The sequence below is a fragment of the Saccostrea cucullata genome, unplaced genomic scaffold (assembly GCF_032062105.1).
Source record: "Saccostrea cucullata isolate Sc308-1 unplaced genomic scaffold, CSIRO_AGI_Scuc_v1 ctg7753, whole genome shotgun sequence".
NCBI classification, from domain to species: Eukaryota; Metazoa; Mollusca; class Bivalvia; order Ostreida; family Ostreidae; genus Saccostrea; species Saccostrea cuccullata.
The window spans coordinates 18,541-29,931 of record NW_026927555.1 but is presented as its reverse complement, the minus strand read 5'-3'; the positions used below and the strand labels follow the sequence as shown (position 1 = coordinate 29,931).

General features: G+C 34.4%; 1 protein-coding gene across 1 annotated transcript; it reads left to right on the top strand.

The window, feature by feature from the left end:
• Positions 1 to 706: 706 nt before the first annotated feature.
• Positions 707 to 11,264, top strand: LOC134274767 (neuralized-like protein 4; the record flags this gene model as incomplete). Its single annotated transcript, XM_062756999.1, has 11 exons — positions 707 to 846; positions 1,098 to 1,307; positions 1,554 to 1,949; positions 2,169 to 2,327; positions 2,686 to 2,865; positions 3,098 to 3,188; positions 3,534 to 3,644; positions 7,966 to 8,104; positions 8,247 to 8,362; positions 8,697 to 8,844; positions 9,091 to 11,264. Coding segments are annotated over 11 exons (1,901 nt in total), but the record flags the coding sequence as incomplete, so codon positions are not given.
• Positions 11,265 to 11,391: the final 127 nt, after the last annotated feature.

Genomic DNA, 11,391 nt, shown 5'->3' with positions numbered 1-11,391 from the left:
TCCCACATGGTAAGTCAAATCACTTGGTCACGTAGTTTTACAGGGGAAATCTAGTTTGTAGGTAAGACTATTTTTCTTTATGCTTTTTAGTACTTTATAGTTTTGTTTCCACTTGCAATACATAATTTCCTGTATTTGTTTTTAGGTGTGTACGCTGTAATAGACCTATATGGACAGTGTGCTCAGGTTTCGATCACCAGTGGATCAGGAGTGTATCCATCTGCAGACAATAATCTCTTACATTCACGAGTGAAGGAAACATGCTTGCGAGCCAAAAATAACGAAACTTTATATGATAAATGACTCTAATTCGAGTATCAAACAAACAGTAAGGAGATAAGTGAACCGGTGAGTGTGAAAGCTTTCTATACATGAACGTAAAGACGATCGACGGTTTTTTTTGCTGACGTCCTAAATCAATAAGACATTCAGTATAATAAAATAAATGGTGCCTGTTTTGTAGGGTAACATTTGAAATTGACTAACCCTTCGGAAAACCATTGTCAACCTCCACTGACGGGTCGGTTGACAACGGTTTTCCTTGGGGTGTCAATTTCAAATGTTACCCTACAAAACAGGCACCATTTATATAATGTCATCTCCTAGATCAAGCACTGATCAATGTCCCTTGTTTTACAGTTCATTTGTCAAACTTTATATTTAGTGGTAAAAATTTTCTGATGTATTCTCTTTCTAATTGTTTCAGAGGTGTCTCATCGATTCAGTTTGTGTTGTGGTAAAAACATTACAATAAAGAACAATAGTTGTACAACAGCTCGGTCTACAGGCTACAATAATGCCATTGTGTTTAGTTCTGATCCTCTGAAGAGGGATGAGATGTTTGAGGTAAAACCTTAGTTTAACTGAGTTTCTGTAAAGTTTATTAGACGACAGATCATTTATATCTTGTATAAATAATAGTATTGTAATAATTAAATTTGCTCTTGACTCAAAATTTTCTTTTAGGGGGAATTTCCAAGATGTGAAAATTTTTATTAATACATGTACATGTAGAGACATTGTACATTTTTTGCTAGGTATTTTGCTACAAATGTACACTACATTCTTTTAAATAAGTTTACCTATATTGTTTACAGGTGAGAATTGACCAGGTATGTCGAGTGTGGTCAGGGTCACTACACATTGGACTGACCACTCTGGCCATATCAGACACCACCTCATCCTCCGTCATCCCAGCATCTGCCCTAGAAATGACCTCTAAACTGACCTGGCTAATAACGGGGTCAGAGGTCAGGAACGGATTTGTTATCAAGGAGAATTACGCACCAGCTCTAGAGAGACTTGAGGTAAAATTCCCATTGGTTTAAGGGAGGTCACTGCATTTAATTATTGAAAATTGTGAACAGATTGTGTAGAATATAAACTATAAAGCCATCTTTAGTATTCCATGGAATATTAGGTCTTCTGTACATAAAATATTAAGCACTGTATGAAATTTCATGTATGAAATTAAAATCTAATATTTGATTTGGTGTATTTTATTATGTAAGTAGGATTTGGCTATCTGTAGCTTATTTTTCTGCTTGTTACAGGTTGGGAATCTCGTGGGCATTCGTCGAGTCTCGGACGGTACACTTCATCTGTACATTAACGGGGAGGATATGGGGGTGGCAGCCTCCAACATCCCTAAGAACGTGTTCGTGGTGATTGACCTTTACGGTCCAGTGGAGATGATCTCGATCACCAGTAGTTGTTCCTGGGACGCCTCTTTGATGGCTAGTCAGCAGTCTCAGTCGGTCATGTCAGAGTTAGCCGAGGCCGCAGACCTAGATACAGAGGAGGAATACCCCAATACGCTAGGATTCCATGTCAACCACGGTAAAAATATCATGTTGAGTAATGGTGGACTGACAGCAGAGAGAACGGAAAGTTACAACCAGGGACTGATTGTCACAAGTCAACCACTACACAAAAACCAAATGTTCCAGGTATTGCCATACATTCACCATTGAGATATATGTCAAGTACTAATACTTTTTGATACCATAACTGACTAGCGATATCATTCTATAAGTAAAGCATTCTGAGCCTTTGAAATGCAAAATTCAGATTCGTGGGATACTGAAATCTCCCTTCTTGCATGTTGTGTACCTTGCTGATAATAATGACTGGTAAATTTATGATGAAACTCGTTTGACTTTACACAGGTGCGGGTTGGACACCTGACTCCCCGCTGGAGCTTCTCTCTGATGATTGGTGTGCTGGGATTCCCTCCAGATAAGTACACCTTCCCGGTCTCCTCCATGTCTATAAAGAAGTCCTGTATCATGATCCAGGGTAGCGCGGTGTACAACTCGGGGTGCAAGGCAAGTTCTATTTTGTAGAGAGAGAGAGAGAGAGAGAGATTCAGAAAGCTTTCTCTTATAGGACTGTAAGTCTGACAGAAGATAAAAAGAATAAAAACTTCAAATTTATGATGGCTCATTAGAAAATATAAATTTTAAGATTGGCTCCATAATAAATTCATTTTGCTAATTAGTCATCTTGAATTTGAAGTTTTTTCTTTCTATCTTCTGTCAGACTGTTCAGTTTATTTGGTAAAAATCTGGTTGTGATGAAAATTTTTCAGAACAAGGTTAATTTTAGGCAAAAATAAAGATGATGTTTTCTGTTTGATAATTTTTTTTTATATTTATTGAAGTCGTCTCATTTTGGATGTTGTAGGTAAAAGAGAATTATGGTCCAAATCTAGATGAGCTACAAGTAGGTCATGTGATTGGGATAATGGTTGATGAAGAGTCCAATCTTCACCTGTTTTTCAATGGCGTGGATCAGGGTGTAGCTGCCAGGGACGTACCAGGCTCCTGTTATGGAGTGGTGGATCTTTATGGGAAATGCGACAAGGTAAAATAGCAAGAAGGGCAGAACAGCTAGTTTAAAAAAAAATCCATTAAGAACAAGTTTACTCATTGATTCAGTAGCTCACTATTTTGGACAGAAAACTTTTGAAGATTTTCCCACAATGTCAGTTAAATCTTTTTCATATTTGCACTTACAAGATTTAAAGAAAATATATCTATACACATGCAGGTATATACATGGGAATTCTTCTTATAACTTAATGCTGGTGTTTCAGGTGACAGTAGTTCCAAATGTGGACAGCAGTGAATCTCCCGAACCAAAACATAAAGATAAGGAGAAAGCAGAGAAGGAAGACATTGAAGAAGGTGGGGGATTTCTTGGGAAGAACGAGAACTGGATAAAGTGATCCAGTTTAATTATAAATGGTTTAAGAGATATTCAGTACAAATCATTACAAGTGCAGGACTTTTACATGGAAAAAAGGTAGATCAAAATTTAAATGAAGGACTTAATTTCTTGCATGGGAAGTGGCATCATTTATGATGGATTACTAGATGTGTTAAGAAAAAAAAAAACACACATCATTTTCACTGTATATGTTTACAAACCAAGAATAATAGGAAATCAAATGTCACATATGCCTCTAACACTACAAAAACCATGTTTCACTTCCTTAGAAAAGTAAGACTTTTTCATTCTCTTTTAATCAGTGATGAAAGAAAAGAACAGTCCAAGTGAGACCATCTTGGGTAGTGTTGTGATTCGGCCGTGTGAGTATGCCAAGACCTGCTCTAAGGTCAGGAGCCTGATGGGTATACCTGGTAAGTAACACACAGGGAGAATTACAGGTGTTCTGTCTTAATTAATAAACTTCACTTGTATCAGAAATACCATTTCCTGTCTAGTATTCCAACAGTATGTTATCAGAGATAAACTGTTACCACTTTCTATGGAGAGAAATTTTATATTAGGCTCAGATAGTCTGGTCCTGATTTTTAAAAAGAAGGCTAGAAATAACTTCTAACGGCAAATAATTATTATTTGGTCCAGCATAGTTTTTTAACCTATTTCTAGTATGCTGAATCCGAAAAAATATGCTGGCCTTCATGAAAATGGCGTTAAAGAGGTCAAAATGGCGATTCAAAATGGCGGATTTCAAATTTTCTCTTAATATCGTTCAAAATGGAGATGTAATGAGTGAATATCTAACTGGGTGTAATAAAAGTATAAAAATTATAATAGGATGCTAAAATTGTTAGTTAAACTCAGAAAATTTAGTCGTTTCTACACTTAATTCCAATTTTCTCTGATTTTTTTGTCTATTGTTTCTATATTCTTCTTTGTTCAGGATTTTACATTTGCAAATATCCATTCACTGCAGATTTATATTTTTCCCTCTACATCTCACTATTCTACAATTGAGTGATAGTGCAACTGTAAGTTAAAAGTCAAAATGGCGATTCAAAATGGCGGATATTCATCTTTTTCTTCAAATTATTTCATTCTTAATGTCGTTTATATAGGAGAAAGGATTTGTGAATATTTTACTGAGCGTATTACAACTATGTAAAATGACAATAGAACACTTATTTGATCACTTAAAATCGGACAATTTAGTCGTTTAATTTGAAATGTGTTAATTAGCTCAAATTGGCAATTCAAATGACGTCTTATACACTCAAATTTAGTAAAATACCCAAACTGCTCAATTCTGGTTCGTTTTGCAGAAAATAAATTACATTTTGTTTTTTTTAATTCATGAAATAATGTTCAAATATGCAATGAAAGTTGAGGGATATTTTTGTTAATGACTTAGGATTTTTAAAACACGGATTTTTGTTTAATTACTTCTATTGATAAGATAGATTTTTGACGACAATTCCGAAGACATTTTACCTTTTATCTGTCTCACCATGCTTCTTCATATAAAAAGTAAATAATATCACACAATAATTGCTGTTTTGAGGACAATATGAAAATTAAACTACCCCAAGAGCACTATTCCCCGAGCATTAAGGCGAGTTAACATTCAGTTGTTGGAAATTCTTGATCTATTTTTAGTCCAGTGTAGGAAAAAAAGTTTAATAAATGTTCAGATGTAGTGTTACATAACTTAGTATGATTTTTAAAATGATTGACCACGATCAATTATAGGGCTAGTAATTGTTACATATTATAAATTTGAATATATTATGATATCCAAATATAAACATATATATTAAGAATTATCAGCATAATATACGTAAACCATAAATTTTCTTGATTGTCCAGCTCTGATTGTGTATCCCTTCATTTGCATTTTGTTACTCTCAGTCAAAAATAAAACTGCATTCTAAAATATTTCATGCTGTGAACGGATAATTTTGTATTGAATAGTGTATATAAATTTAAAAATTTTGAAATTTACAAAAATCTGAAAGAAGAAAATGTTTGTGTTCAATCCCCCCTCGATTCTTGATAAACCTTACACTATCCTGACAAAGAAGTGTGGATCAAGTTCCCTTGTAAAGTTCTTGAAGTGTTCAAAAAAATTTTGTTTTCAAGAGAAGTGTTGACTAGATCGAAATCAGGAATTGCTTAGGTCTAATGATATGAAAGCTTGTAAGTGATAGGAATCACGAGGAATCTGCAGGCGCTCTTAAATTGCATAATTTTACAACTTTTCTCACCAAAATATGCACACAATGTCATTTCAGATGATCAAGTTTGAGAATTTTTTGCTAATAGAATGTCCTTTCTACTCTAAAAGACAACAAAAGCTATACGAGGTCACAAAATAAAAAGCTACATGTCTTGAATATCAGAGATTTTTTTAATAATCCCGCTTGAAAAGCGGGAGGGTAAACAGCAATCGGTACAGACTAATCGGTGTATGTCCGTCCGTCTGTTACGCTTTGAGGTATCCATCTCTTATTCGCAACTCCTCTAATACCACTGAATGAAATTTGATGAAACTTTCACAGAATCTTTATTACATTATATTGCCATAGCTGCAGAACTGTAGCTCTCCGAAAATTTATATTGACAGACCGGAGAGCTACAGTGCCACCCATTGAAAAAACTGTATATCTATTGCGCACGAAAATGTGCGCTGTTTCTCGATTTATTTTTTAAGACTGTCATCTCAAAATATTACTAACCAAGTGTTCCTAACACATTCTTCCACTGTTTCCAGAACAAAACATTCCTTACAATCGTTTTTCATAGCCCTCCTGGACCTTAAATTGAGATCGTCGTAAATTTCGCCTGTTTATACTGCCATTTTTGGTTTGCAAGATGATTCGGTCCAATGCGCTTCGTACCGATGTAAACTACGAGATTAACTGGTATAGGAGTAGTGACTTTTTTGAAATCTAGCTTTTTTGCAATTGAGGTAAGAATTTGCAAGAAATAATCCAGAACCGAGCGCACTTTTTTGTGCGCAATTTTTTCAATGGGTGGCACTGTAGCTCTCCGGTCTGTCACTATATATTTTTCCGGAGAGCTACAGTTCTGCAGCTAATATTACCATTGTGACCTCCTATTTTACTTTTTGATCCGACACATATTTTTGGTTTCCCAAAGCAAAACATGGACACTGTCATTATATTCAAATGGGAGACCGAGGTATCACTTAGTGAGCTAATTGCTCTCAGTATTCTAGTTCATTTTGCATACGGTTTTGGAAAACAAAATAGACTTTTAACATTTGAACATAAATGTGTTAATCCTTGAGTGTTGGTTGATTGATTGTATATTGTTTAACGCCGAGTCTGCAATTTTTCAGCCATGTTTTGGCGGACTATCAGTTTAAATAATCGGTTTAAGAAGGATTTTGGTTTCTCTGGCGGCCCCCAGTGAGCTTACTCTTTTTCGAACTCCAGAGAAACGATCTCTTACATGCCAAGGGGGTTATCATCCTTGACCCGGGACACCATTTTACTTGAGTGTTGAAAATACCAAACTTCCGATGACAGACTGAAACATATATCAAATAAATCTGGAATAGGAGATGTTAGAGGTTAATACTAAGTTGTCATAAGTGCTAAAAAGCTAGAACAAAGTGTTTAATGAAATCGGTCAAGAATTTCTTCAGTTATTAGGTGGTGTGCCAAGGGATGTTGAGGTAAAAGTGCGAGTTGATAATGACAGGATTTGGAAACTCTTAAGTCGAGTTTGTTTTAACTAAATCCAGAAGAAATGAACCTTTTCAAGTATTTTGTTCATAATGAATGGACTTATCAATATACTATATATTCTATATATATATATATATATATATATATATATATATATATATATATATATATATATATATATATATATATATATATATATATAAAACAAACTGTAATGTATTTTCTGCAAAACGAACCAGAATTAAGCAGTTTCTACGAAATTCGATTGTATCAGACGTCATTTTGAATCGCCATTTTGAGCTAATTGATTAACACATTTCAAATTTAAACGACTAAATTTTCCGATTGAAAGTGATCAAATAAGTGTTCTGTTGGCATTTTACATAGTTGTAATACGCTCAGTAAGATATACACAATTCCTTTCTCCTATGTAAACGACATTAAGAAATAATTTAAAATTAAAAAATGATGAATATATATCCGCCATTTTGAATCGCCATTAAGACTTTTAACTTACAGCTGTGCCATCATTCAGTTGTAGAATAGTGAGATGCAGAAGAAAAATTACAAATCTGCAGTGTATGGATATTTGTAAATGTAAAATCCTGAACAAAGCGGAATAAACAACAATAGACCAAAAAATCAGAGAAAATTCGAATTAAGTGTAGAAACGACTAAATTTTCTGAGTTAAACTAACAATGTTAGCATTCTGTTTTTATTTTTATACTTGAATTACACTCAGTGAGATATTCACACATTATTTCTCCTTTTTGAACGATATTTAAAGAAAATTAGAAAAATTGGATGTCCGCCATTTTGAATCGCCATTTTGACCTCTTTAACGCCATTTACATGAAGGCCAGCATATTTTTTCGGATTCAGCATACTCGAAATAGGTTAAAAAACTATGCTGGACCAAATAATAATTATTTGCCGTTAGAAGTATTTTTTTCGATAAATCGGACCAGACTAAGATAGATACATGTATTTAGACTGTACACTTCCTGGACACTCCAATTTCAGAGGGATTTTTCCAAGAACAGCAGATGACGTGTTACTGCGAGTCTTGCCATAAACTGAGGTCGGAGGATCTGTATCTTAGGAGGGGGGAGCCACCCAGGGAGTATGCGGTGCCCCTGGGGTGGTGCCGATATATTCTCAAGTGAGTCTCACTAAGTCATCAAACTTAACCAAAATATTGAATTTACTAGATACACATGTTTTGTGAAAGTATCATTATACATTAAGTTCATGTACATCATTGAATATAAATGTCATATGGTAAATGTTATTCTAAATTGTAGACAACGCCAGAAAGCGCCGTCTTTTGTGGCGTCTGACAAGTGGCATGTGGCGTATTATGGTACACAGCTCGAGGTCCTCAGAAAAATCCTGGATACTGGGGATATACACACCTGTAGTGAGTACAGTTACAACCTTATCTGAAAGTGGTCTTATTAATTAAAACAAGATCAACTTCAATTAATCTGTTTGTCAGGCTTCAGAAACCAATCATTTCAAACATGTTTGAGGAAAACTTTCATAAATTTATATCTGTATGAAAATAAAAAAAAAAAAATGAACAGTTCCAATAAAAGAGGATCAATGAATTTTTTTCAAATTTACATATGCATTTACCTGTGTGTCATATTCTTAGTATATTATCAGCTGTTGTTTACCACAAACTGATTGATGTATTGAATATGAACTGCCTGATGTAACCCTTTTGATGTTAGAGAGGTTTATGTTTGTAGATGATCAGATGGGAGGAGGTAGTACTCTGCTACCTCAGTCAGTACCATTCACGGAGAAATCCCGTCCCGACAGTTCTAGTCTCAGACAAATTCTAATGTCTCCCACCATACGATACATAGGATGTAACGAGTTCTCACCCAAATTCAAGTAAGTCTCAGAAAAATTCTCATGTCTCCTAACAGGTCTTTTGTGGGCTTAGTGCTTACTGTACTTGTAGTTTTTTTTTTTTTATAAATCCTGGGATATACTCATGAAATTACATCAAAATAAAATACACAATATATAGTAATTCCAATATAATTTTAATCATATAATGTACATGTCATAGAACCACATATAAATATAGATTTAGGTCCATTACAAATACACTGTACATGTATGTTATATTTCCAGGTTACTGGAGCCGAGAACCAAGAGGACATTCCATGTTCGTGTAGCATTTCAGGTTTGGTTAAAGCCTGGCTCTTATAAAGTAGGACCTCAGAGTCTTGGGCTCAATGAACAAATAGATCCACAATTCTCCAACAATGAGTTAGAGTGGGCCACAAAGGAGAGAGGATCAGTACTGTTACATGGACTGCTTATCAAAATAGAAAACTTATAGACATGACTCCACATGTAGAAACTCAGAATCACTTCATGTTGGTCGTTTTACATGATGGTGTTTGTTTAGTCAATATAAATCAAGTACAGTTTCCTGTTTTTGCTACAGGTTGTATACATTATAAAAGACTAATACAGAGTATCAAAATCTTTGTTTTAATTTCAAAGAAGGGAATAAGTGTGGACTGTTAGTCAAATTCTTTTTGTTCTGAATTCAAATATTTTTCTTAATTCTAACTGTGCTGATTGGACACTACATGTATAAGAACATACCAATATTTTTTTTTACAAGGACAATTTTTTAAAGAATTCAAAATTATTTGAATCAATTTGTCCATACCTCAATTTTTGACGTAAAAACATTGTATTTGTTTAAACAAAGATTCCTAAAGCAGGGGTAATAAATTATATAAATGTAAATAGTTGTGCAGTTCACTCCTATTTCCTGACCTGTAAATCCATGGATAACTTTACAATCCATGAAAATATGCTTCAGATTTACATTTTTTTTTCAGTATGAGATAAAATTTTAGAATCTACAGACTTTAATCCTAATGTTTGCACTGTTTTGTTATATTTTTGTTGTTTTGCTTTTATTTATAATACAGATTTTTCAATAACATTAAGTATTTATTGTTAAGCTCTTTGATTCACAAAGAGTAGGAAGTGCTAGACTGTGTGTATGAATTGTTCTAATAATATGAATGAATGTATGAGAATAAGATATTGTGAGGTGTTGTTGTTTATTTGTGTATCCTGGAATTCTGTGTGAATTAATAGTAACACCTCAAAACCCTTACAGTTACAGTTTTGTTCCAAGTCTAACTTAAAAGTACAATGCATGTATACATGTAATACTGCTGGATGTTAAAAAAGCCCAGCCAAATTTTTAATATGAACTAACAACAATTTTTTATACTGTGTGACTGTCAAATGACTTTCACACATGATTCATAGAAATATAGTTCTACATTACTTTGTATGTTAGTAGTCATACTTGTTTTACAACTTACATTAACTGTTTGCATGGATAAAATTCATGATATTGATGAGTATATGTTCATTTCCTTGTCAGAAAACTTACATTCACTTGTACTTTGTCATTGGCATTGATCTCAATCCAAATCCATTTTTTGTGTGTATATGTCTGTAAGACTCCAAAGTGCGATGGTAACGCCAATGTCCGATGGTCTCGCCAAACCCCGATGGCTCACCGTCTTTACGGACTCTAAAGTCCGATGGTCACACTGAAGTCCGATGGCTCGTTTCTTATGAGACACGTTAACGTTTAAGTGCGATGGTCTGATACGCCAAGGTCCGATGGTTGAAAGAACAATCAACGTTTAATGACGTCATAATAGTCCGACGTCATGACGTTGCCCTGCATTCAAATTCCATTGATTCAGTATTCGTCTCCATACAATTGTACAGATTTTGTTTATTGTTTTTGCCCACCAGAGGTATTAGGGTTAGTCCTTGTACGCAATTTGACTGATAAGGGTTACTTTTTGAACGCAAATATGTTTCTTCGAACCCATCCGAGAGATTAGGGGTTAGTCCTCGCGCACCATTGGACTTATTTGGATCAGCCCTGCAACTACCCAAGATATTTAGATTATAGAGTTGTTACGCGTTTTTTGACTGATAAATGTTAGTATTGTACCTATATCCAAAAGATGAGGGTTAGTCTTATAGTTTGTATCTATGATGTTTTGTATTTTTTTTTTTTTAAATTGGTACTTGGCATCGAGCGGCATCGCAGTTTGGCACAGCAGTACTGTGACGTCATAAACGTTAATTGTTTTCTGCACCGTCGGATTTTGGTGTGTCAAACCATCGTGGTTTGGCGCAGACCATCGGACTTTGGTGTGACCATCGGACTTTGGGAGTCCCATCACACTTTTGGAGTCCTTACATGTCTATGAATGCATGTTTACTCCACAGTGAATAAAAATGAAGAAAAATTGAAGTCTTCCTATTGTTTTTTTTCTAAATTCTATCAATATGAAAAAAATGTTTAAATGAAATTGCTTTCATATAAATAAAAGGGCTAATAAACTTTACCAGCTTCCATTAAATGCAGTATGAATA